The 27883-nt window shown below is 33.7% G+C and overlaps 4 protein-coding genes across 4 annotated transcripts; 3 read left to right on the forward strand and 1 right to left on the reverse strand.

Annotated features, from left to right (window-relative positions):
- Positions 1-3005: 3005 nt before the first annotated feature.
- LOC104777628 (putative BOI-related E3 ubiquitin-protein ligase 2) lies at positions 3006-4524 on the forward strand. The gene is made up of 4 exons (XM_087506740.1): positions 3006-3178; positions 3310-3410; positions 3508-3851; positions 3953-4524. The coding sequence occupies exons 1-4, from the start codon at positions 3126-3128 to the stop codon at positions 4466-4468; spliced, it is 1014 nt and encodes a 337-aa protein (XP_087362866.1). The 5' UTR covers positions 3006-3125; the 3' UTR covers positions 4469-4524.
- A 5269-nt stretch (positions 4525-9793) lies between these two features.
- LOC147947633 (uncharacterized) lies at positions 9794-10639 on the forward strand. The gene has a single exon (XM_087507373.1). The coding sequence runs from the start codon at positions 9794-9796 to the stop codon at positions 10637-10639; it is 846 nt and encodes a 281-aa protein (XP_087363499.1).
- Positions 10640-22687: 12048 nt separating this feature from the next.
- On the forward strand, positions 22688-24720 carry LOC104777629 (heat stress transcription factor B-4). Its single transcript, XM_010501909.3, has 2 exons — positions 22688-23344; positions 23622-24720. Exons 1-2 carry the CDS (start codon positions 23066-23068, stop codon positions 24426-24428), a joined length of 1086 nt encoding a protein of 361 aa, XP_010500211.1. The 5' UTR covers positions 22688-23065; the 3' UTR covers positions 24429-24720.
- Positions 24721-26636: 1916 nt separating this feature from the next.
- LOC147947634 (uncharacterized) lies at positions 26637-26954 on the reverse strand. Its single transcript, XM_087507374.1, has one exon. It carries the CDS (start codon positions 26952-26954, stop codon positions 26637-26639), a length of 318 nt encoding a protein of 105 aa, XP_087363500.1.
- Positions 26955-27883: the final 929 nt, after the last annotated feature.

Below are 27883 nucleotides of genomic sequence, written 5' to 3' on the forward strand. Positions count from 1 at the left end.
ACATACCTTCAGCAAAAGAATTGAATCGAAGTCAAAGTTTCTTCATTGATGCGTTTAAATAAATATCAACATTTCTTATGATATGTTTTTGCTATGTTTACAAAAAAAAAAAAAAAAAATACGGCGGATATGATGAAGACATTAAAAAACTGGGAGTTGGTCCTTTTATATAACCAAAATGTTAACCTAGGTGACATGAAGATGGAAACATGTCAAATGACGTTGAATAAATTAGTATTTACACTACGTCGTTTGACATGTTTTACTTTTTTGTTGACATGTTCTTAGGCAAACTTTCTCGGGTTGCTACTTTCTTCTTAAGTTATTATGGTTATAGAGCTGGGATTTGAGCTACGAAAGGTGTTATGGAAACTTGAGAACGAGATCATTTTAGTGATATAAACCTCGACGTCTGACTCCATGTGATTTGATCTGAAATCCCGCTCAAAGATTCCTGTTTGCAGGATTGTGTTGTTCCGGAGCTGTCTTACGAATTTGATCATAACTCGCAAATCGTAAACCCAAATCGTGATCTGTTTTTTCCTGTGACTTCATATGACTGTTGTCGATATTCCCACAAAATTTCATAATTTTCTGGGTTGGTTTGCTATTCCATTGTGCTCTGCATCAAAACTGATGAAAAATGCAGAATTTTAGTTGTCTCAAAACAAGAAGTTGTGAAGAATTTTATTGAAGGTTAGATTGGAGAGCATAATTTCAGAAGAGATGATCATCTTGTCAGCTTGTAAACAGGTATGTGTGATTAACAAAGTTCTTAAAGAAGATTGTGTGGTTGAAGAGATAAAAAAAGATGACATAGGAAAAATAGAGCTGATGAAAAAAGGAAGGGAGAAGTGAGATATGATCCCAATTATGAAGGTTGAAGTATTTGAAAGTTTTTTTTTTCTTGGATGAGAAGGCGAAGAGGTTCTTCTCAGTGATTATCATAAGTTCAGTCATAAGTTTCCAAAGGAAATTTGCAAGGGGATATCAAGCTCATTTGAAAAGAAAATCCTATTAAAGATTTATTCTCTATGAGAAGCTGATTGGGATCAATCTAAGATGTGTCCACTGCAGTCACAAAGACTAGAAAGGATAAGGTGAAGTCTGTAGACAGTAAGGATCTTAGATTGTCAAAGATCTTCCTCATAAACATGTTTCCACTTCCAGCTGAAACAAGCGGAGAAGATGGGACCAATGGGATCAGCCACGAGGAAGTTAATAAGATCTGATTTTTGGCATCCTTTGATCCTGGAGGAACTTGTGCTGAAAAGTGAGTTCGTTAAAGAGCTCTGGCGAGATATTAGAGCTGTGAAGGGAAAGAAGGTTAAGAAGAGGAAGAAACTGGAACCTAGCTTGCCAGCTTTGGAACCCTATAATTTATGTCTTTGTGGAATGAACATGATGCTTGTGGGGTATTAAAGATGGTTCAGAAGGTGAATCTTGTTTGATATAAGCATGGGAGAATGAAGGCGATGAAGATAGTCTTCAAAGACATCAAAAGGAGGATCAATCAAAGATGAAATAAAATGAGATTTTTGCAGAGATATAAGAGAACGGGTAAGTGCAAGTCAAGCATGTCCCGAAAGTGAGGGTAAGGTAGATATCTTGATTAAATCGCTCAGAAGAAACGAGTTTAAAGAAATGGGGATCTCATTGGCATGAGAGATTTTGAAGAAAAGGATTTCAAGCTTAAGAGGGAGAATGTTGGCATAAGCTTAAAGATAGCTTGAGGTGCAAGCTATACTAATCCTACCGAGTTATGGAATTAGGATTAATTATATTTAGGAGTTATCTAAATATGTTAGTTTACCGATTTAGAATAGGAAAGTTGTCAACTCTAGGGTTGAACAATTGTTATAAATACTAAGAGAGCGTTTTATGAAGAGGTGCGCGTCTTAGGTATTATTGAGAGATACACACAAAGTGTGTGGCGTTGCCCCATTAATAAGTTAGAGAGATCTGTTGATGGTATTGTTGAAGTTCTATTTCTGATTAATGAAGGCTGGACATGGTCCCGGGGATGTAGGTTATCCGAACCCCGTTAACAAAGCTTGTGTATTGTTTACTTTTATGCTCTTACATACCGTTCTCGTACTTCAACATATATATGTAGCCACATGTATATGTGCTTTACTTTGAAATTCATTCACCTAATTTTCTATAAAATGAAACTATATATTTTCTGAAAAAAAATCTTAATAAAAAGATTTTGTAAGTTCTTAAACTTACGATGATTTGAATATAACTACTTTGGAGAGTTTCTAAATTTTAAATTTCAAATTTTAGATATTAACGTATTAGTAATTAATAGATTTAGCAGAAATTAATTTTATCTAGATTTGCATAAGAAACATACAGTATATAAAAAGTTACGTAAATTTCAAACCTTTTAAGCAAAGTTTTTTGGTTCTGCTTCATAGCACTTGAGTTCCCAGAGAACAAGACCATTATCGTATATACAATATGATTGGTTAAGTTCAATTCGTATCACATATATGTGTCCATGTAAACATATTTCAACAGGTTAAAGATAACAAACATAAAAACAATATTTTTTTTTTACTTATCTTGAGATGTCATGTCTTTTGCTTCCATCTCGTCATGAGCTTCTTTAGCATCAACTATTATTTGAGACATAATTAAGTTATGTTTCTCAATGGACAATGGAGCTCCATTTTTCCCCATAATGGCTTTGGCAACATCATCTTGCATCTTCCGTTTGAGCTTCTTCTCCTATAAAGACAAAACGATATAGCACAACAGAAAGATTAATTGACAAATCTATCTTATAGATTTTGGAAAATACTCTAGCTTCTTTTTCTGTTTTTCACACACTTAATATTAGAATTTTTATACATAGTTGGTAGGAATCAATCAAAATTGGGCTAAACTATTAGTTTCATGAGTATAAGGACGAATAATATAACTACCAAAACTATATGGTCAAAAAAAAGATTAAGCAAAATATAAAGGACCCGATCATAAATAAAAATCTTAAAAAGAGTTTTCAAAATCAGAAGCCATTTCCGTCTCCTTCTCCGTTGCCTTCTCTTCTCTTCTCTTCTCTTCTCTTCTCTTCTCTTCTCTTCTCTTCTCTCTCTCTTCTCTACAAAAGTTCATCAATGGCTCTTCCTCACCATTTAGATCCACACCTTCAAGATTCCAAGAATTTCAGGTAACAATCTCTTCTTCACCTTTGTTTGTCTTCAGGTGTGTTTGTGATATAAAAAAAAAGCCCTAATTTTGTTTCTGTAAATTATCAAGAATCAAAAACCCTAATTTTAGCCAACTTGTTCTGTTTTTAAGGGAATTTTGCGGAATCGACGGCCAGATTTCGCCGGAATTAGGGTTTGACAGCTCTGCAAACCTCCATGATCAATCTCAGCATCCTCCATATATTCCTCCATGTAAGTTTCATCTATTTGTAATTTGAGTCGTAGACTTAAAGATTTGGGTTTTTGGGAATTTAAAGTTTTGATTTTTATTGTGTTTTGTTTACTTTAGTTCATGTTGCTGATTTTGCACCTGGACCGGTAGTGCAAATTGATGGTTCTGATGGTGGTGGTGGTGGTGGTAATGGAGCTGACTTTGAGTGGAACTATGGTCTTGGTCTTGAGCCAAGACGTGAGAGGGTAATTAAGGAACAAGATTTTTTGGAGAACAATTCTCAGATATCTTCTATTGATTTTTGGCAAGCTCAGTCTGTATCAACCGGATTGGGTCTTTCCCTAGACAATGCTCGTGTTGCTTCTTCTGATGGCTCTGCTTTGTTGTCCCTTGTTGGAGACGATATTGATCGGGAGTTACAGAGGCAGGACGCAGATATCGATAGGTTTCTCAAGATTCAGGTAAATAAACTTGTCATTTGGTTAATGTTCTTATGAGCTCCTTGTTCTCTTTAGTCGAAGCTATTTGATTTGGTTTATGTTTCTGTGTGTATCTTCGACAGGGGGATCAACTACGGCATGCTATACTCGACAAGATCCAGAGGGGTCAACATAAAACGGTGTCACTCATGGAGGAAAGAGTTGTTCAGAAACTCCGTGAGAAAGATGAGGAACTAGAGATAATAAACAGAAAGAACAAGGAACTCGAGGTGCGAATGGAACAGCTGACAATGGAAGCTGAGGCATGGCAACAACGTGCAAAGTACAACGAGAACATGATCGCTGCCCTCAACTACAATCTTGAGAGAGCTCAAGGTCGGCCAAGAGACAGCATTGAAGGATGCGGAGACAGCGAAGTGGATGACACAGCTTCTTGCTTCAATGGAAGAAACAACAACAACAACAACAACAATAACACAAAGACGATGATGATGTGCAGGTTTTGTGGTGTAAGAGACGTGTGTATGTTGTTGCTGCCATGTAAGCATATGTGTCTGTGTAAGGAGTGTGAGAGGAAGCTTAGCTCTTGTCCGTTGTGTCAGTCCTCCAAGTTTCTAGGTCTGGAAGTATACATGTGATTTGTGATTTTACCGAACTAATGTCTAATTAGTTAATGAACGAACTCTATTTGTAATTTTCGTGTCTTTTTTTTTTGTTTTTTTTTTGGTTTGTTAATATCATCGGATTGACATATTTAATCATACTAGACCGGATTGGTTTTGAATCTATGTTGATCCAGTCATTGTGTACCTGTGTTGAGTTGATAAGAGAACTAATAAATTGCTTTGACACGAACCAAACAACAGAAACCAATTTGGAAACCGAACTGATTAATTCAAAGATTGAAAACCGTCATTCTGATTTGTACTATATTTCACTTTCGCAAATGGGTGTTAGAAACTGTAAATCCAAAACGACTTATCCAAGTTTAAACTTAAATAGTCGAAATAACTCCGAACCGATAAAGATGTGGTTTAGGTTGGTTGTGATTTCTTTGCCGAGCGACCCTAAATCCTTAGTTACTTACAATCCAAGCCGAAACTGTTCTAACACTGAACACCCTATCGGTAGTCCAAATAATAAAAAAACAACCATGTTCGAAACACAACAATTTTTTTCTTTTCTTTTTGTTGCTATTTTGGTATTTTGTAAAAGAGAATTTATGTCTTAATTGAACCAGCCCATAGTAGCCCACATACCTTATGTATGAGACAAAACTGTATTCATTTTTCGTTTATTATGTCAATTATTTTGGGACTTAGGAGCCTATTCTTTGGAAATAGAAAGAAGAATACATTTCTTTTTCGATTTGGCTCGTCTTTGGTCCACCTAATTTTGATCTAGAATGAAATAAATAAACACCATATAACTCGAAGAAAATGAGGGACAATGCCCTAAAAAAACATTCAACTAGTATTCTCAACCGCTGATGAAAAAATTATTTTAAAATGCTTTCTTAAAGCACGAATAAGATCCTGTTTGCTAGCTAAGGTCGAAGAGCCCATTCTAAAGAGGTTTATATATGCTAGACTGCAACCATAGTGTTGAGAAATGATGCCTAAATAATCTCGGTCCATCTGGTTCAAGAGGAAAATTTCATACCAAAGATAGTAAAGATCAAGATCCAGCATCCCAAACGGCCAAACCCCCGGCGTTGGAGAGTCCAAACCAATTCTGACCATATAACATTTATTATACGATAATCTATCATGTATGGAATTTTTTTATCAAACAAATTCATTGATGATTTATGTAAAATTTTAATAATCCATGTATATATAGATTTTTTTTTTTTGGCAAACGTATATATATAGAATAAGATCATATATTAATCTAATAATTAAATACCATACGATAAACAAAAATATCTTACCATGTAAAATATATATTATTGTTTTTTTTTTACATGCTAATTGGAGTTTTTCAATTACCATTTACGGTATTGTTTTCTCTATATATTATGCATATCGTTAATGTTGTGGTAAGAACGTATGCTTTCAAAGTAAAGTGTCGAGATGATTATTAGTGAAGTTTCACCTAATCATGCCTTACAAAGTAACGACAAAGAGAAAAGGATCTGTAAAAGAGAAGTTTGCTTTTTTTTTTAGATAATAGAAAGATATAATTCCAAATAATCATTAACACAAAAAAAATCGATCACAATTTTTTTAAAAATAGGTGCTCTTTTTATCGTTAAAAATAGTAAAATAAAAAACATTCCGACTTAACTCTACAAAGTCTACTTATATGCATGTATGTTTCAAATATTATATGCAGAAATTTGAGGGAAAATGAATATCTATGTTTTGGATATTCTTTTCATGTTTTGGGACATATCTTTTGAATCTATTGGACATGTAAAGACACAAATCCTTATAATTTGTCATGATTTTTCGAATCAAAGATGCTTTAGATTAAAATACTCTCTTATTAACCACAGTATTTCCTTTCAATTTTATTTGAATCATATTGTATCAAGAAAAAGTGTGCTTGCTTTGTCTTTCATGAACTTTCTTTAATTTATGGATATATCCATTATGTTTGATACGGTTAATTAACACCATAATTTTCTAGGAGCATCACCATCACAATCTAACTCCATTGACACTTTACGAGGATAAAAGTTCAAGAAAAGAAAAATGATAAATGATTTGTAGAATTAAATTAAAAATATATCTTTGAATATACCATTAATAACTATATTCGTACACATGAATCTAATCTACCTAATATTACTAATCACATAAAGAAAAGAGAAAGAAAAAAAGAAAGAAAGAAAGAAAAGTAGTTGAGTTGAATGATAGCTCAAAATTAAAGACAACTTTTCTCATTTGCATTTCAATCATTCTTTTGCATATTCGACTTTGTAAAGCTGCTCTTACTCTTCGATTCCCTTTTTCAGAGAACAAATTAAGTTTCTCATCTTTTCTTCTTTTATTTTTGCCATATACTTTTAAAAAAATCATAAATTAAATATTATATTTTGAACCAAGATATATAAACGAACTTTCAAATTTTAATATATATCTATTTATTGTAAATCCTTAAATTCGTTCATTAAACTAACTTTGATTGTTCTAACCCTATACCAAAAGTGCAATGGTGCATCATTTATAGACATATTTTTTTAAGCTCTTGGGTTTTACACCACTATGAATACTTCTTTTAGTTTTTGTTCTCATAATTTGGGTCATCCGAAGAAGAAAAGGGATGTGGCCTGCATCATCCTCGTAAAATTAAAAAACTAATGGTTCTTTTATTATACCTTAAATGATCTCTATACTAAAAGAACACCCCTACCAACCACAGAAAAGCCTCAATAACGAGCAATTCTTGAAAAAGTTTGTATACAACGCAATTGTATTAGCACAACTGAGAATATATATATGTGCAGGTTCCAACTAAATACATTTTCGATTAAATAAAATCACAACATAATACTACGACTTGACCATTTGATTTTTTGACCATTATATTGACTATTAATTCATTCACAAGTAAAACATGTGAATCTTTTTGGATTTCTTGAGATGGTGCAAGAACCAACACCAACTAGGCCAGTACCGTACATGATGTTAAGATCATTCTTAATTTAGTTTCTTTTGTAGTTAGTGCTCTACGCAGAACTTAGTAACTTGTTCGAGGCCCAATCCTATCATAACCTCTTACTATATAATGTCATCCATTGGCGATATTGATGTCTTTTCTTCTAACGCTGAAAAACCATATGCCACACTACTTTTTTTTTTTTTTTTTGATCAAATGCCACACTACATAATCAAACCTTTTTAATTAGTTTATCTTTTTCGTACGTTGTGATAGTTGTATATTTCATTTACGTCGGAACATAGTTTTAGCTAGCTTATTTAAGGATTGAGGAAAAGTGAAAATAAAGTTAATCCAAGTGGAGAATCAAATTAAGACTTCTGTGGTTTGTCGCTTTTATCTTTATGTAAACAATATATGTACATGTAAAGAGTTTCTTCAGTTTGTCTTATTCCTTGTAATATGCGTTTCTCGAAACAGTGCATAATTTTATCTATATGACTATATCATTTGTAATATAACGTCCTACTCTTATCTATACAAGGACTTATAACAAATAACTATATATATGAATTAGTAATACAAATATTATGTGAGGATAAACTTGCATGCATTGTCAAGAAAAATTTCAATATTCTTAGGGTGAAACAAGATCGGGATATCCTAGAGAGTTTCAAAATATTCTGGTCCAGATATATGACTTTCAGACATACGTACGTTAATAAAAAGATCATTCTGAAAACTTGAAATATGCATGGACCTACGAAAAAAAAAAGGTTATAATAATTTAGCGTTAAAAGAATATATGAAAAGACCGAAGGAAAGACCAAAGGAAAAAATTGGATTATTGGATGTCTTTTTTGTATATGAAGGAATAAAGGAGAACTTTTTTCTCATCTTTGCATGGAAAAAAAGACATTCCATTTTTTAAAAAAATCCACTACTAGATTCCCTTAACTTATGTGACCCAATTATACAAATCTATTCCTTTTCATCTTTATTTTATGGAATGGTCCTACTCCAACTAAGTCATCTTTTTTTTTAAGCAATCTTTGTTTTGCTTTTTGAAAATCCGTTCATAGTTTCACTGCCATGGAACTAATATAAGATTTATATGATATGTCAATAAATATAATGGATATATGTTAAATATTGTCGGTTTAATGAAAATACACTTTTTATTCTTGAGGTTCATGTGGTATCGAATGAAGAAAACATCACATTTTGCTAACATCACCTGGAAAACTTGTATTCCAACCTAAAAAATATTTTCTCAACAAAGAATGTATATATAAAAATTAAGTGGATAAAATCCATCGAAAAGGATAGTTATAACCTCTAGGTTTTAACTTAAAATTGTCTCCAAATGAATTTCAAACTAAGAAGATCTTTTTAGCTAGTCATCGACCTATATCTCTACAAGATACAATATTTTGTATCTTTTCCCATTCTTCTTGGCATTGGCATGAAACTCTCAACAAAATCTAGCAAAGCTCCGATCGCCTCACCTACATTTCTCCAATTTCTGAAGACCATATGGTCCATATTGTTGGTTAAGTTTGAAGTTGACTTGAGAAATAAGCTACACTAATCTTATTAGAGTTATGATTCTAAAGAGATAAGGATCAAAGATAAGTTAGGATTTATCCTAGTAGGATTAGGTTAGGTGTTTTACTATATAAATGTGTCGAGGCATGACGCAAATAAGTGTGGTTTTGAGGAAGAGAGAGTTTAAGAGTTTGAGAGCTTTAGGTTTTTGAGAGAGTTTTCCTAAAGATAATAAAAGAAGAGTTGTTTCTTTTAGTGAGATCTTAAACTTAAAAACAAGAATTGGTATCAGAGCTATGGGAGACAACAGAGCTATGGGAGATATTGTTGAATCAGCAAAGACAATGGAAGGAGGAGGATCTTCTTCCCTGAAGTGTCCTATGTTAAACTCCACAAACTAGACAGTTTGGGCTATGAAGATGCGGATTCTTCTCAAGATACACAAGGTATGGCCAATAATTGAGACACCAGGGGACGACAGCGACATGAATGATATGGCGATGGCACTATTGTTTCAATCCATCCTAGAAGCCCTTATTTTGCTAGTTGGAGAACTCGACACGACAAAGAAAGTTTGGGATGCAATTCAATCAAGACATGTTTGAGCAGAAAGAGTTAAAGAAGCAAGGTTGCAGACGTTAATGGCCGAGTTTGATCGCCTCAAGATGAAGGATACATAGAAGATTGATGACTTTGCTGGAAAGTTATCAGAGATCTCCTCTAAATCTGCAGCTCTTGGTGAAAACATTGATCAATCGAAACTTGTTAAAACGTTTTTGAAGTGTCTCCCACGGACAAAGTTCATACACATGGTAGCTTCATTAGAACAAGTTTTAGACCTCAATAAGACGAGTTTCAAGGATATTGTTGGTCGCTTAAAAGCATATGAAGAACGTATCTCAGAGGAAGAAGAAGAAGCTCATACGACTGCAGAACAGAGTCAAACTAAGCTGTTATATGCAAATAATGACACACAACCTAGCTATTCACCGGTTCCGGTTCCAGTTCCAGTTTTTGCTCCACCAACTCGCGATTACTATAGTAGTTACAGAGGCAGAGGTCGCGGAGGACGCTATAACTACAGAGGAAGAGGTCGCGGGAGATCTTATGATAACAAAGACTTATCAGAGGTAACATGCTTTCGGTGTGATAAACAGGGACACTTTGCTTCAAGATGTCCAGATCGTTTACTCAAATTACAAGAAACACAAGAGAAGGATAATGAAACAGAAAATGCAGATGAGCTTATGATGCATGAGATAGTGTTTCTTAATGAGAAGAAGGTTGTTCCTAGTAAATTTGAGATGCATAGAGGAGAAGAAGACATGTGGTACCTTGATAATGGAACTAGTAACCACATGAGTGGTGATTTAAGGTATTTTTCGAAGGTTGACTACTCAATTACCGGACAAGTGAAATTTGGTGATGATTCTCGGATAGACATCAAAGGGAAAGGCATTGTGAAGTTTACAGATGAGAATGGTGAGCTACGGACATTGACTAATGTCTATTTTATTCCAGGACTCAAAAGTAATATTATTAGTCTTGGTCAAGCTACAGAATCAGGTTGTGATGTAAGGATGAAGGGAGATTACTTGACTGTACATGATCATGAAGGAATGTTACTTGTCAAAACTTTAAAATCCAAAAATTGACTCTATAAGGTTCGAATGGGGGTTAAAAGTAATGTGTGTCTACAGTCTGCAGTTTCAAGTGACTCTTACACATGGCATGCAAGGCTGGGGCATGTCAATTTTGAATCAATTAAATCCATGATTCAAAGAGAGCTAGTTAATGGAATTCCGCATATACAGTTTGAGAAGAGGATTTGCAGCTCATGCCTTTTTGGGAAACAGACAAGACAAGTATTTCCCCAAGCAAGTATTTTTTGAGCAACCAAAGTGTTGGAACTTATCCATGGTGATTTGTGTGGTCCGATATCACCAAGTACTGCAGCTGGGAATAGATATGTATTTGTTCTTATTGATGACCACTCTAGATACATGTGGACAATTCTCCTGAAAGAGAAAAGTGAAGCCTTTAACAAATTCAAGAAGTTTAAAGCTATAGTGGAGCAAGAAACAAGAGAGCATATTCAAATCTTCAGAACAGACAGAGGAGGAGAGTTTGTATCAGAGGTCTTTAATTCTTTCTGCAGTGATTCAGGTATTAAGCGGCAACTTACTGCTTCAGACACTCCTCAACAAAACAGTGTTGTTGAGAGACGCAATAGGACATTAATGAAGATGACTAGAAGTATTTTGAAACATATGTCTGTTCCAAATTACTTATGGGGAGAAGCAGTACGACATGCCACATATCTCTTGAACAGGGTTGCTACAAGGTCACTTAATGTTAAAACTCCATATGAAGTTTTTCGAGGAAAGAGACCTAATCTCAGTCATCTGCGAGTATTTGGTTGCATAGGATTTGCAAAGATGGAGCAACCTCACTTGAAAAAACTCGATGATAGATCACGAATGTTGGTACACTTGGGTACAGAACCAGGATCAAAAGCATATCTCTTGTTTGATCCTAAAACCCGAAAGGTTGTGGTTAGTCGTGATGTTATTTTTGATGAAACAAAGAGTTGGGACTGGGATAAGAAATATTCAGAACATAGTGAGATCGGATGCTTCATGATCAATGTAGGAATATATGGTAACCATGGTATTCAAGAAACAGAATACGAAACAGAGCAAGGAAGTAATACCACTGAAGACAACAGATTAAAATCTGATGATCACGATCAGTTTGATGATGAAGAAGAAAGTGAAGATCATGATAACGTTGTCGAGGATACCACAAATCAACCATTGGCACTTAGGTGAACTACAAGACAAAGGAAGAAACCGACACATCTTGAGGACTATACTCTACCGGATCATCTTGACAATTATGCCCTATTTGTCGAGGAAGAAGGAGAGCGTTTGCTGATGTGTATAAACAATGAACCTAGAGATTTTTATGAAGCAAAGGAATCAGAAAGATGGATGAAGGCATGTGAGGAAGAGATTCATTCTATTGTTAAGAATCATACTTGGAGTCTTGTTGATCTTCCACTTGGAACAACGCCAATAGGATTGAAGTGGGTATTTAAACTTAAGAGGAACTCTGATGGTAGCATAAATAAATACAAAGCTAAGGGATATGTGCATCAATATGGGATCGATTATGAAGAGGTGTTTACTCTGGTTGCTCGAATCGAAACAATTCGACTTCTAATCAGTCTTGTAGCAACGAATAGATGGGAGATACACCATCTTGATGTGAAAACAGCGTTTCTTCATGGAGAGCTGAAAGAAACTGTTTTTGTTACTCAACCGGAGGGTTTTGAGGTAAAAGGATCCAAGGACAAGGTCTATAAGTTGCATAAAGCTTTGTACGGATTAAAACAAGCACCAAGGGCTTGGAATGATAAGTTAGATCAAATACTCAAGGGTCTGCAGTTCAAGAGATGCTCCAAGGAACCGTCAGTTTATCGAAGAAAGATACATCAAGGTTTTATTGTTGTTGCAGTGTATGTCGATGACCTGTTCGTGTCAGGAACAAACATAAAAGCTATTGAGAGCTTTAAAAAGGAGATGGCGTCCAAGTTTGAAATGAGTGATCTCGGGAAACTGACCTACTACCTTGGAATAGAGGTATGTCAACATAAGGATGGAATTACACTAAACCAAGGTCGCTATGCATTGAAAATATTAGAGGAAGCAGGTTTGAAAGACTGTAATATGGTTCACACGCCAATGGATGAGGGCTTGAAGCTGTCAAGGTCTCCAAAAGAGAAGGATATAGATGCAACTAAATTTAGGAGGAGTATTGGATGTTTGAGATATTTACTTCACACAAGACCAGATCTATCATATTGTGTGGTGTTTTAAGTCGGTATATGTAGGATCCTAAGGAGTCACATGGAGCGGCATTGAAGCAATGCTTGAGGTACCTTCGAGGAACAACACATTTCGGACTCACATTTGCAAGATCAGTCTCTCCACCAATTGGGTTAGTTGGTTATAGTGACAGCAGTCACAACGTAGATCCTGATGATGGCAAAAGCACGACTGGTCATGTATTCTACTTGGGAGGGAGTCTTATAACCTGGTGCTCGCAGAAACAAGACACGGTGGCATTATCTTCGTGTGAAGCTGAGTTCATGGCTGGTACTGAGGCTGCGAGGCAGGCGATTTGATTCCAAGACTTGCTTAGAGAGATCACCGAGGTATCTTGTGGGAAGGTGGTTATTCGAATAGATAACCAATCTGCCATTGCTTTAACCAAAAACCCAGTTTTCCATGGGCGAAGTAAGCACATTCACACTAGATATCACTTTATTAGAGAATGTGTGGAGAGAGGACTTGTGGAGGTTGAGCATGTACCAGGTGAAGAGTAAAAGGCAGATATTTTGACAAAAGCTCTTGGAAGGATCAAGTTTAAGGAGATGAGGGAGCTGATTGGAGTGAAGGACTTGGCTGGAGATAACTTCAAGCTTAGGAGGGAGAATGTTGGTTAAGTTTGAAATTGACTTGAGAAATAAGCTACACTAATCCTATTAGAGTTATGATTCTAAAAAGATAAGGATCAAAGAAAAGTTAGGAGTTATCTAACTTATGGGGTTTTTCCTAGTAGGATTAGGTTTGGTGTTTTACTATATATATGTGTCGAGGCATAACGCAAATAAGTGTGGTTTTGAGGAAGAGAGAGTTTAAGAGTTTGAGAGCTTTAGGTTTTTGAGAGAGTTTTCCTAAAGATAATAAAAGAAGAGTTGTTTCTTTTATTGAGATCTTAAAACTTAAAAACAAGAATATCCATATATACCATCTGAAACTTGCAAAACTACAACAGTCACGCCTTCTAACTGCAACCATTACATAGTAGATAGAGAAACGGGCCGTCAAATCATCTCTCTAATTGTCAGTGATATCTCCTCTCCTAGCAAGACAATAATCATCGTAATATATATACTCTCCAACTCCAAGCAAGACGTTAAATGTTGTAGCCTCTTCTCCAAGTCTTGAAATGACTAAATAGATGGAGCTTCACCTCTACCTCAAAACACAAAACTCAACATCGATCTTTCTTATATTAAAAATGTAAGTGGCTCAAAAGTATAGATCGTAGAATATAAGTTCATAGATTCTATTATCGAGTGTTGCAAAAATGGTCTTAACATGGTTTGTATTCTAGGATTCAAAAATCGCAAACTATCATCACACTACGGATAATTAATTGAGTTACTTTAAGAAGATCTCATACATCTCCTATTAGTCCTATATATGTGTCTCGATCTTGTTTCCTACTCTATCGTTTTATTTCTAATCGTATAATAGGATTTTATATCATATCTTTTAATCACCTTTCCTACACATTTTTCGTTTTTTTTTTGAATTGTTCCAATGATCTTTTGCATGTCTTCAAAATCTCAAGATTGTGAAACTTTTTTCAAAAAAAAGAAAAAAAGAGATCTCAAGATTGATATCTAAATAAGATATATATATATATATGTATATATATATATATAAATATGATAATAACTTCTTTTTCCACATAATATGATGTTATCATATTAATGATTTATTATTATCATATCATTAATATGATAATAACTTTTATTAGTATTATATCATTATAAATAAGGAAATAAAATTATTAATATTTTACCACATATATATGCGTATCCAATATATGTATGTACGTATGTATACACATTTACACATACTAGTAAACGTTGACAGGATCACATGCATGTAGAGAAGTACGTTGCAATTAATTTTTACTGTGAAGATTTAAGGAAAAGAATATGGAAAAAAGGCAAAAGACAAAACGAAGAAGAAGATGTCCTTGTCTTAAGATAAACACAGAGAATCAATTTCTCGTGAAGCCAATTTAATAAGCCTCTCGTGACTGACCACTTCTTCTTCTTCTACTTCCTCCATTTCTCATTATTATCTGTCCTTTTCGATCTTCCTTTGACCTCATTTTGTTGACCCAATCTCTCTACCTTGTCTTAAACATTTTCACATTTTTCTTTACATTTTTAATTTGCATATAGCAATTCAAAACCACTTGATCTGACAAGTGGCAACAAATGAATCGTGATCTAATATATATCGACGTGTGGAATATACATATTTGCAGAGTTGATACTTGGAAGTTGGAGCCAAAAAGCGTTAATAGCTCATGGACCTTGGACCCTTCGTGTGTCTTTTATCCTATGTAACATCATCTAATTAGACTAAGCTACGCATAGAAAGGATTAATTATACGATTTCATGCAAGAAAAATATATGGATAAGCTTAGAATTTCACTAGGCCATTTTACCCATATATACACACAGGTAGTAGAATTAATTTGACAATAGAATAAACGTGATGTCTAACCAAGCGTTTAGTCATTAGGCTAAATGTTACATAATCGAGCTTTGGTCAGTAAGATACAAATCTGGCTCTTCAACTTAGCTTCAATGCCGCACCGTAGTCACGCAACAGGTCCGAAATACTAAAGTCCACTACAAGATAGCTGGGAAAGAACAACTTTACTGCAATGATGATCTAGTTTACAAAAACTTAGTTAGCACATAATTTTATTGTACTTTTGATCAGTAAGGAAATATTTAATTTGATAAACCCATGAATGATCAAGTGTATAATGAAAATATATGTATCTATCTCATAATTCTTTCCTGCTGTTATAAGAATGTGATTTTCGTTTTAACATTAAAGACTCTATTATATTAAAGTATCGAAAAATAAATTCTTTTCTAAAAAGAGACAATCGAAATCGATAAACTTACATGGAATATAATATCCACGAATATGTTTTTATTAGCTAAATAGACAAACCGAACATTGCCACAAAGCAGAAAATACAATACAAAAATGTTATTTAGTTGTCTTGTAGTATGAATTTATCAAAACATACATAACTACTACTTCTCAAAAAAAAATCTACTAAAGAAAGCTCTAAAATTGTATCAAGAATTATAGGTGACACAATACCAAAAATAAGACTTAACTTGTTTTGTTAGAGAACCTATTTAAGCAAAGGTTTGTAAACTCGTGCCACTAAAATGTGTTCTGGAATGAGACAAAAGAAGAAAGCAAATAGAAGAGACACGAGAGAGAACCTTGTAGGGTACCCACCTTTGTCGTATATACCACAGGATTTTGATTCTTTCCATATTCTAAAAGTATTCATAACATAAATAATTAAGAATTTTAAACCAAAAATAAAATAATAGAACGATCTGAGCATCTTGCGCAAATAAATAAAGAAATGAGTGTTGATTAAAAAAGAACTTTTAGGGGGTGCAGATGTTTCCTTTTATCCTTATTCGCTCTGTGGTCTCTCTTGGAAATTCACGTGTCTCGGGTTTAAATTAGACTTATAGTTTCACGCAATTCGATTTGTATTTTTCTCTTTGTTTCATCCTTCACGTTCTAATATTGAAAACGTAACAGAGATATGAATTATTTTTAGTTATATATTCGTTTTTAGAAGAAAGAAGATAAAGTCATGTGATGGAAGAAGCTATTCGCGGTATTCAAACTTCAGTTCACTTTAGAAATTTAATTAGAATAGAATCTTCTAGCTCTCCATATATACAACCATAGGGCCATGTCCATGCACACACTCACATTTATATATCTTACACATACAATTCAACTTGTTTGGTTTGTGTTTTGGTAATGAACGTACCTTAACGTCAGCTTTTTATTTAGTCGGATAATTTTCTGTGAGGAGTACCCAAATCTCAAAATTAGCTAACTAAACCATTCCATCATGATTATATATGATCATTAGTTATTTATTTAGATTTTAGTTTATAATTTATTTTTAATTTTCAGGGATTAATTTAAAAATAACCTAACAATAAATAGGTATATAAGGTGTGTTATTTTTCTAACGAAACTTAAAACATATATAATTTCATATTTGCAAACAGTTTCAACTTCGTTTAGGTTGGAATTGGAATAATCTTTACTAAATTTATTTTATAAACCAACAACAAAATACATACGATTTTCAATAGATTAACTTCAATGCTAGAACTTATCACTGTTTGTCATCTTTGTTCACCTAGACGTGTTCCAGACTCTTTTTTTTTTTTTTTTTTTTTTTTTTTTTTTGCATATGACACTGCTTCTTCTACTTTCCTCAAACGCTGTTATCTTTCAATATAATGGGGTCTAGTTTGCGTGTCAAGACTCAAGACGATCACATGTATGTATCATAAATGAGTTGGTATTAGAAAACTATAACCTACAGAAGATTGATTATACTCTGCTCAATCTAGGTCTTCAAATGTTCATCATGGACTATAGACATTGCGTACAGAATATAAGGAACTGTCTAAGCACGATCTCTATATTGAAAAGTCGACGACAAATGTCGGATAACAATTTCTAAGGTTAAATTGTTCTCGAAGAAAAAACTCTTGAATTCCTAGGTTTCGTATATATATATATATATATAGTTGCAGGATTCAAACTACACCTCCGAATATATAATTTTGTTTATAGTTTGTAAAGATCTAGTACGTAGCTACTTAATTTTCTTTTGTTAAACCAATATTTTTAAAAAGTTTAATATCATCCATAATTAGAAAAAAATATACATTTAAAGAAAAGAAAATATGATTTTAATAGAATTAATAAACGATTGATGGATCTTAATAATACAAGATTATATATAGATTATAGTGCATGGAAAACCCAACAAAAATCAAAGATGTCTGAGCTTATCTTGATAATTTATTCAACTCATATACTTTACATAATTTTTAAAATCATTATTTATATTGTAACCCTTGATTAGATCTTAGATCCATTCTAGGTATCTATGCCTTAATTCAGTTTTTTTTTCTTTCTTTCTAATTACATCAAACGATTCCCTCGGTCCGTTAGATCTTCGTCCCTACATTTATAAAAATATATCTTTTGTCATCCTTGCGTCCATTATGCTCTTCTTTGTTGGATAATCAACTCACAAATTCTTATTGTAGGTTTTTTTTTGAAAAAGAATTCTTATTGTAATTAAGTTATTAAAACATCTTTAACAGTTATACCAAAATAATATAGCTATTGACGTAAGATTTCCTGTAATACGTGGTATAGAAATCGTTCTATTCGAAGTTTGTTAGATTATCAAACAATAATAAAGTACAGAAGATTATATTGTGGCAGAACAAAGCGGTATTTTTTGTGGTTTCTTGTATAATAAATACTATACTTCGTACCATCTACAAATGATCAAAGAAAAACTATTGTTCAAGTTCTTTTAGTTGTTTAAATTACACATTTTCAAGTTTATTTGTATGAAAAAATATATATTATTTTCAGTTCTTTTATATGTTGGAATACGATCTAAGTCCCACATCTGAAGTTTGATAAAACTATTATTAATATATAAAAGGTTAGGGCTAATCTACTAATTGTCAATTGGTTTTTAGTTAGAAGCCCAAGATAAACCCATGAGCAGCGTGAATTCACTGGAGAGTATAGAGGCAGAGGACGAGGAGGAAGGTTTCTCGGCAGAGGAAGAGGCCAATGACGCTATAATGGAGGACGAGATATCTCCAGAATAGTTTGCTATCGGTGTGATAAAGCTGGTCACTTTGCCTCTAATTGTCCTGATCGAATGCTGAAACTTCAAGAAGCTCAAGAGAGTGATGACAAGAGTACAAGGGAAGCCGACGAACTTATGATACACGAGGTAGTATATCTCAATGAAACGAATAGCGGAGAAGAAAATATGTGGTACCTAGACAATGGAGCTAGCAATCATATGACTGAGGACCAAAGATATTTCTCGAAACTAGACACATCTATTCGGGGAAAAGTAAGGTTTGGTGATGACTCTCGAATAGACATCAAAGGAAAGGGGTCGATTGAGTTTGTTGATAGGAATGGAGAGCTACGAACAATGAGTTTGAGAGAGAACAAGAGAGAGCTGTAGGTTTTGAGAGAGTTTCCTAAAGATTAATAAAAGAGAGTAATTCTTTTATATTCTGTTCTTAATTTTTTCTTTGAAGTTCTTGTTCTGATTCTACAATTGGTATCAGAGCCTAGGTCGAAAAGTGGACCTAGGGGAGTGGGTGTGGGCTCTGTGTTTGGTGTGTGAGGATCTCTCAAGAAAATATGACATGATTAAGTGTGTCTCAAGAATACTTCAGGAATAAAAGGGGTACATGAGCCTAGGTACTTGGGTTTCGCTGAACGGGAGGCCAAAGTATCATCGTGGTACATAGTTTGAGGGGAGGTTGGTTGGGATACAATGTCCTACATCTGAAGATTAGAAGATAAGTTTCTAATATATAAGCCAAGACCAACTCCAATTAGCATGAGACCTTTTGGGAAAGAGCCCAATAAAAAATCCGTGCGGGCTTTGCCACCTAGGCCCAAAACGGACAATATCATAGTAATAGGGAAGTTGGCTTGGACTTGTAATATTATCTCTTATTCACGATACTGGTTAAACGTTGATCACCTATAAGCTAGTGTATATTCAGTAATATAATAATAAGCACCACCAATTTAAAGATTTAATATTGAACAACAAATATCAAATGATTAAGTACATATTGTATGTGAACCCCAATACCGAAATCATGAAAGGGCTCGAAGAGAAGAATAGTTTGCAAAGGAGAGTTTGGAGTATGTCTGTTTCTTCATTGGAAACCTCAATCTTTCTTCTTGAGAATCTACAAAACAAAACAACCAAATAAAATAGTTACAAAGAAGAACGTATATCCTTTGTTTTAACTATTAAGATAATAAGATTCATTTAACTGATGAGGAGTCAAAATATTCAAATAGTTTATGCAGTAGAGTCTGATGGGCTCAGAACAAAAACAACGGTACAAAATAGAAGGGTGAGATGTAAAAAGGAGAGTCTCATACTTCGAGATTCTCTCTTTTCGTTTTGTTTGTATAGATAAAACATTATTGATCAAGTAGTATAGTATGGCTACAGTCTCTTTTAGTCTTTAACCCAATGTTAAATTTCATCAATATATATCACGGGCTATAGGTTTAAAATATATGAAAAAATGATAGAATAAATACAAAAGAAAAAGAAACTATTACTCTAATTAAACTTGTATTTCTTCTCATGGTTATGACTGATCACTAGATAAACTGATTGTTTTATTGGAATAATCTTCAAAATTTATGGGATACATAACTTTACAAATTCTTCCAAAGTGTGCATGCAATTTTCTAATTCTAATATTCCCTCTAAGTAAATTTACATATACTATAGTTTCAGTTTTTTTTTTATGAGTTATATGATAAGAAGCGATAATATTTCAGTCGTCATACATATTTAGTGAACATTTTAGATTCATCGACCTACACATATATCATTCTCTAATTCGTTTTGCCTAATTCCATTTTTTGTATAATTATTCATATGGTTTAATTAACAAAACAAAAATTTTATTAAATCGCAATTATTTTTTCATAGAGGTGATGTTTATGCACGTTCATATCATTCACTATTTTATCCAAAATTTTTTTTTTTGGTTTGTTTTCCATCTAGATTTTTTTTTTTCTATGGCAGTCAATGTTCAGTAAATAATCAGAGTTTTATATATCTTAATGTGTTGAATTTGAGGAACTTTTTTTGTTTTTTTTTTTAGTTTTTTTTTAAATTCAGAAGTTCCTTAACCTACACATATCTAGGACAATGAATCTCTTAAAAAGCATAAGTGTAAAAGCAAAGGACTGTTTTACATGATCTCTGTAAACTAAGATAAATTTATCGAATTTTTTGAATGGTAAATGGATAAAAAATAAAATAAATCTAAAGAATACGAGTTTATTCATGATTTACTCTGTAAGTCATATTATAATATGAAGGAGAGAAACTAGTCAAGTGCTAGTTGCCCGAGGAGAAGCAGAGCCTCTCATGTGATATACACATGACCTAAGAAATTAAAGGAAAAGTGGGATATACACATGACATACTTTTAGTTTTTATTACATCATTTATGGTTTTCACATGAATCTATAAGTCAGATTTTAATCAATAATTAAAAAGTCACACTTTGCAAGATCCAGAAAGATTAAAGATCTCTTAATCCATTTTAAGTTACCTATGAACAGTTTAGAATCCATATTATTGTGTATAAGCCCTTCTGTGTGTGTGTCTTTTTGGATATAAAAAGGACAATATATATATATATGTGGTAAAAGGACTTTGTTTTATTAATGTGAGGGAATAGAAGAAAGCAAGAAAAGAAACAGTTGGTTGTGAGTAGAGGGAAACAGAAGAGAAAGTTTCCAGTAATAACAATAAGTTGAGAATAGTTGCATTAAAGAAGAGCAGAGAAGAAACCTCAAGAAGAAGAAAAAGTGTTGACCAATAAAAATACAGAGTAGTAAATTGAATTGAATTTGGTGTATACTAAAGTTGTAAAAATAGGAAAAAATAGTAAAAGAAAAAGAAAGAGAAATGATTGTTTAAGAAAGTAAGAGAAGGAAGTGGTGGGTGAGGGAAGGGATCGTAGTTTTGTCAGAAAAGAAACAAGTATGAAGGAGAGGAGAGAGTCACGGGTTTGTCTTGAAAGCCACTTTTGTTTATTTTATTTTTTCAGACACTCAGACACATATTCCCCTCCATCTTCTCATTAATCGAGGTTGCTAACTTCCAAATTCTAATTTACATTTTTCACATAAACACTTTTCTCTTTTTCTTTTTTAATATTTACTGCATCTTCATGTTGATCAAAAACTTACTTTTTAGAACTTTTCATGCATTTGATTAATTGTGAAAGAAAAGTTTAAATTTCCACATTAGCTTTGTTCACATTAGTCCGATGAATTTAGGATATGGTTGTTGTGTTTTGTATGCGATTATTTTGTGTTGATTATGTAATTTACTAATTAGTAGAAGAAATTTCGAAAGAGGCTAATCAATTAATTGTTGCAATTTTATTCTCTCATATGTTTACAACTTTATCTTCTTTCGGAATATACACAAAATATAGGATTTCATATTTCGTTGTCTCCTTTATATGATTTTGACATGATATAAGAATCTTTAAAACTAATAAATTTAACTACTTTGGAACCTTTATTATTTCTTTCGATGGTTTTTTTTTTTTTTTTTTTTTTTTTTGGTAAAATCTTTCGATAGTTCTTCTACAAGAAGAAACGTTTTCCGATAATATATGCATAGCTTAACCAACCGCAAAGGATAACCCGAAAACTTTGTTAATTGAAGAGTGATCACCACGATGATATCAGGTTAGGAGATTGCATACGATATTGCAAGCAACATAAAGAAAAATATCGGATTTGAAGATAATGTTATCGTTAATTCGAACTATAGTGCATCAAAACTTAAAAACACTAGTGGACGACAAATCAATGCACCACCAGTCTCTATCAATGGAATGGTTTTACAAATAAGAAAGCATGAATGTTACATGCTATTATGGTCTCTATTGACACACGGTTGTGGGAAGATCTCAAAAGAATAATGTTTGGTAAGAAAATGTTAAATAGAAGAAAAAATAAAATTAATTACTAAAACATAAAAAGTAAAGAAACAGTGCGACATTGGTGTTACGTTCTATATCCGTGTTTTGCGTTAAGAAAAAGTGAATTCACGTATGGAAGAATCTCTCACTCACGTATACATAAGTCAATAAGTCTACTCAATTGCATATCCATGATATTTCTTTTCTGAATCAAAACTTAATCATTTGATGATCATTTTAGGCACATACATTTTTTACCAATTTTTTCACCTCAAATTTTTTATTTTAACCAAACATTATTTTTGTGTGTGGGCATGCAAAAGCAAAAGTAGAACACACTACTCTTCCAATTTTCATATATACCATATTACCATACCAGGAGAAAAATAAAAAGTCTCTAATTAATAGTAGTTACACATGAGGACAGATACACACACGTACGATCTATAAACCTCAAAGAAAAAGAAAAAAAAAAGTTATAATAACAAAAAAACAAATTAGTACTCAGTCACTACTCAGTACTAGACTACCATTTTTATCCCAACCCCACTCGATACAAAACAAACACAAACCTTCTTCTCTCTCTCTCTCTCTCTAATGGCGATGATGGTTGAGAATAGCTACGGTGGTTACGGTGGTGGTGGAGGAGAAAGGATACAGCTTATGGTCGAAGGTCAAGGCAAAGCTGTTCCTGCGCCGTTCCTGACAAAGACTTATCAACTTGTTGATGATCCTGCAACGGATCATGTCGTCTCTTGGGGTGATGATGACACTACTTTTGTCGTTTGGCGTCCACCGGAGTTTGCTCGTGACCTTCTTCCTAATTACTTTAAACATAACAACTTCTCTAGCTTCGTTCGTCAGCTCAACACTTATGTATGTCTCTCTTCTTTTCTCTAAAAAGTTTCGATTTTTATCATATGGGTTTTGAAATACGCAATGTATTGTGATTACCTATTTCTTAAAGATACGATTTTTATATCCACAAATGGAAGAAAGATTGGATTTTTGAGATTTTGTGACTACCCATCTCTTAAAAATCAAATCTTTATACCAAAAACAGAAGAAAAATGTGATTTTTTTTTTTTTTCTAGATTTGGGTTTTTTGAGATTTTAGAAATGTTCTTGATTTTGTAATCTTTGATTTTGTTAGGGATTCAGAAAGATTGTGCCAGATCGATGGGAGTTCGCGAACGAGTTTTTCAAGAGAGGAGAAAAGCATTTACTTTGCGAAATCCACCGCCGCAAAACATCTCAAATGATACCACAACAACACTCTCCGTTCATGTCACACCACCACCACCACGGTCCGCCGCAGATTCCATTCTCCGGCGGAAGTTTCTTCCCTTTACCACCACCACCACGTGTCACCACTCCAGAAGACGACCATTACTGGTGCGACTCACCACCTTCAAGACCACGAGTTATCATACCACAACAACCCAATAATACCATTCATGACACGGCGGCTCAAGTTACGGCATTGAGTGAAGACAACGAGAGATTACGACGGAGCAACACAGTGTTGATGTCTGAACTTGCTCACATGAAGAAACTTTACAACGACATTATCTACTTTGTTCAAAACCATGTCAAGCCTGTCGCTCCAAGTAACTCTTACCTCTCTTCGTTTCTCCAGAAACAACAACAACAACAACAACCTCCAACGCTTGATTATTACAATACCACCGCAACTGTCAATGCCACTGCTACTAATCTCCAACATGGTTTGAACTCATCTCCTCCAACTTCGCAAAGCTCTATTACAGTTCTTGAAGATAACACTAATCATCATCATGATCAGAGTAATAATGTGAGAAAGACTAAGCTTTTTGGAGTTTCGTTGCCTTCTTCTAAGAAAAGATCACATCATTTCTCAGATCAAAGTAGCAAAACTCGACTTGTGTTGGATAAGTCTGATCTTGCTTTGAATCTCATGACTGCTGCTTCTACACGTTAATTTGGTATTTGTGTTTTTTTTTTTTTTTTTTGAAGATTCAGTCAGCATTATTAGCACTAATGTTGTTATATGATGATGAACATGAATATTAAGAAATTTTTTCTTTTTGTTTCTTTGATTAATAATCTTCTTTAATTAGTGTTTTGTTTTGTTTTCTGGGCTTGTTGTCCCGAGAAGATGAGAATGTCAGTGATGTCTAATGTAGATAGGCTTTTTAGGTTACTTTTATGCATTTTCGAAGTTTTCATGTGTATTGGAACCTATCGGGTTATTATTAATTCTCTTTATTTAATGCGTTCACGTCTCTCTCTCTCATTTTTTTTCATATGTTTTGTTCTTTTTTCTCGTTTTTTTTGATCGATCAACGTCATCTTTTCCCCAGTTTCTGGTTCCCAGAAATTTTAGTTTTGTATCACTTGTTATTTAGCTTGTTTTTTCATTTTCTAAAAAAAATGAAATTATTTAAAGGACCTTTAAATTTCGTGCTGATTAGACAAAAGTAATTTTAGTGTTTGCCAGTACCACGAGGACAAATATGTTTTCTTTGGTTTGGCCTTACTGAACGAAAAGCCCACTAGATGTCTTTAAAAGTATTAAACATCATTACAACCAAAACTATTTGACGATGCAACATGATTATTTTTCTTACTGATTTGGCTAACTTATCACCTAGCTTTGAAGTTAGTATTAAATAGTGAACTTCCAAATTTCTAGGTATGTTCAGGTATGAATAGGTGGCCCAATTATTGGGCTGGGCCGATTATGGATTGGGTTAAACATATGCAAATTGAGCTCTGATATCATATTGACATTCCAATTTAAAACAAATTAACAATGAGTAAAGAAGTTCATATCTTATATATATATTACTTAAGATCCTACTCAACTTCCAATGTAGGACATTGTATGCCTAATAATTAGCTTCTCCGATGTTGATGGCTAAAATAACACAAAGTAATAAATATAAAGGATTGGAAAGAAACAAGAAACTTCTTATTGAATCAACCGAAGGTTTGGCGGTTTACAAACTAATTTGAAAATTTTGCCAAGCTAAAGGATACAAATAAGAGAGCAGAACTAAACAAGTCGAAAATAGTAGATTTAATATTTAATTCTTAAAACTAAAATAATAATTTATTGACGGATAGAGACCCAAATTTATGTTATAAAGTCCATATATCCTAAGGACAACCCCAATGGGAGGTTATATTTTTGGGCCTCTTAAATTTTTTAATTAATATATTATGTACTTTTAGTAGATTAAGAGCTTTGGAAATATTAATTAAAATTTTCACCTCCAATGGGGAGTTTTAATTTTGAGTCTCTTAATTTGATTTTTTTTTGGAAATAAAAAATTTAAACTAATATGAAATTATTGCATTTGAGATATATGTTTATAAAATTATTGCATTTCATTAAATTGTAAACACAGAAAATATTAAAACATAATAAAATAGAAGTACAAATCATAAAAAGGAAAAATGATTAATTTTATTCTCCAAATTTTGCCCAAATATTCTCAACTAAATCATCTTGCAACTGTTTATGTTTTTCTCGATCACGAATACTCAAACGAATGTTCATCATAGTGGAGACACATGAAGGCCTGATTGTTGGCAAGGTGAAGTCCACTTCTGAAGTTCGGTTGGAATCCATGTGTGTGAATTCAGATGGATCAAACTGAGTTTACTCATTGCGTTCGTCTTCTACTATCATATTGTGCAGTATGATACACACTCTCATTATATTTCCAATTTTTATCTTATCCCAAAGAAGAGCCGGATTTTTGATTATGACAAATCGAGCCTGCAAAACTCCAAAAGCACGCTCGACATCTTTACGTACAGCTTCTTGATGTGTAGCAAATAAAGAGTCTTTTGGAGTTTGCGGAAGTGGAATAGATTGGATAAAAGTAGACTATTTTGGATAAATACCATCCGTGAGATAGTAAGCCAACTTGTAATGTTTTCCATTGACACTATATTTAACTTTCGAAGCTCGACCGTTTTAAATATCATCAAAAACGGGAGAGCACTCAAGAATATTTATATCGTTTAATGTACCTGGAGGTTCGAAAAAAGCATGCCAGATCCATAGATCTTGTGGTGCTATAGCCTTCAAAACGATTGTTGGCTTGCCAGAACCACGTGTATATTAACCTTTCCATGCGGTTGGACAATGCATACAATCGATGCTTCCTATCATCCCCTAAAACCAGCATCTCTCTCCAATATCGAGTAGTCGTTGAAGATCTTCTGGTGTGGGTATTCGTAAGTACTCATCTCCAAAATAATTTATGATTACTTCAACAAAATTCCCCAAGCATGAGAACGCTGTGGTTTCAGCAAGTCGGAGGTATTCCTCAACCGCATCAGCTGCCGAACCATATGCCATCATACGAATTGCTGTTGTACACTTTTGTAGTGCTGAAAGCCCCAACCTTCCTGTAGCATCTCTTCGTTGTTGAAATAATGGAATTTCATTTCCTAGTCGCTCAACAATACGCATGAACAAGGGCTTGTTCATTCTAAATCGGCGTCGGAAATTTTTGGGAGTGTATGTTGCATCTTCACTGAAATAATCGTTCCACAAGTGGGCATGGTCGACTTCACGATTTCTTTCAATGTAAGTTCACTTCTTCTTTGGTTTGGGTGGTTGTTGATGTTGAACAGGTCGAGTGAGAAGAGATTGCCAAACTTGATTGGAAATTTGGTCACAAACTTGATATAAGCATTCATAAATGGTTTCATCAAAATTATTGTGACAAGAAGATGCCATTTTAGGAGAATAGTGAAAGAAAAGATAGAGAGTGTTTGATAAGTTTGAGAATTGGAGAGTGTTTGTTTGATAAGTTTTTGAATTGGTGAGTGTTTGATAAGTCCATCTCTTCATTTTATAGACTTGTACAAGCAAAAATATGTGGTGTTCAATCGTAACAAAGTTTGTGGTATGGTGAGATAAAAAACAAAACCTGTACTTGTTACAAACTTGTGGTGTGTGTAAAAAAAAAACAAAACCTGTACTTGTTACAAACTTGTGGTGTGTGTCAAAAAAAAAACAAAAGCAGTCTACTTCTGAAAATATGTGTGGTGTTATGAAAGTTAGAGAAACAAGAGGTTGCATTCTCTCTTCTTATTCTTATTAATGATCAATCGAATAATACATTATATAGTAGTTTACAAAGCCCAAACATAATAGGACTACTAAACCGACTTAGACTAAGAGGAGGTGGCCGATGGGCCTTATGGGCTTGGACATATGAGCGGGCCGGTTATGAAAATCCATCATCCATGTTTTACAACACTCCCCCTTGGATGACATAACCGTGAAAATGCTAAGGAATCCCCGTAATACTGTGACAACCCATGCTGCGGACCCCACTAGCCTACCGCTAGCCGCCCAAACAGACCCCAAGCTGGCCCTGCAGGGCATCGATCCTAACCCCTCACCGTGGA

The sequence above is a fragment of the Camelina sativa genome, chromosome 3, assembly GCF_030686135.1.
Source record: "Camelina sativa cultivar CO46 ecotype springtype chromosome 3, ASM3068613v1".
NCBI classification, from domain to species: domain Eukaryota; kingdom Viridiplantae; phylum Streptophyta; class Magnoliopsida; order Brassicales; family Brassicaceae; genus Camelina; species Camelina sativa.

Coding starts and splice junctions, on each gene's coding strand:
- LOC104777628 (XM_087506740.1), top strand. CDS start 3,126: ATGGCTCTTCCTCACCATTTAGATCCACACCTTCAAGATTCCAAGAAT. Junction 3,179..3,309: donor CAAGATTCCAAGAATTTCAG/GTAACAATCTCT, acceptor TCTGTTTTTAAG/GGAATTTTGCGGAATCGACG. Junction 3,852..3,952: donor ATAGGTTTCTCAAGATTCAG/GTAAATAAACTT, acceptor TATCTTCGACAG/GGGGATCAACTACGGCATGC.
- LOC147947633 (XM_087507373.1), top strand. CDS start 9,794: ATGGTAGCTTCATTAGAACAAGTTTTAGACCTCAATAAGACGAGTTTC.
- LOC104777629 (XM_010501909.3), top strand. CDS start 23,066: ATGGCGATGATGGTTGAGAATAGCTACGGTGGTTACGGTGGTGGTGGA. Junction 23,345..23,621: donor TTCGTCAGCTCAACACTTAT/GTATGTCTCTCT, acceptor TGATTTTGTTAG/GGATTCAGAAAGATTGTGCC.
- LOC147947634 (XM_087507374.1), bottom strand. CDS start 26,954: ATGAACAAGCCCTTGTTCATGCGTATTGTTGAGCGACTAGGAAATGAA.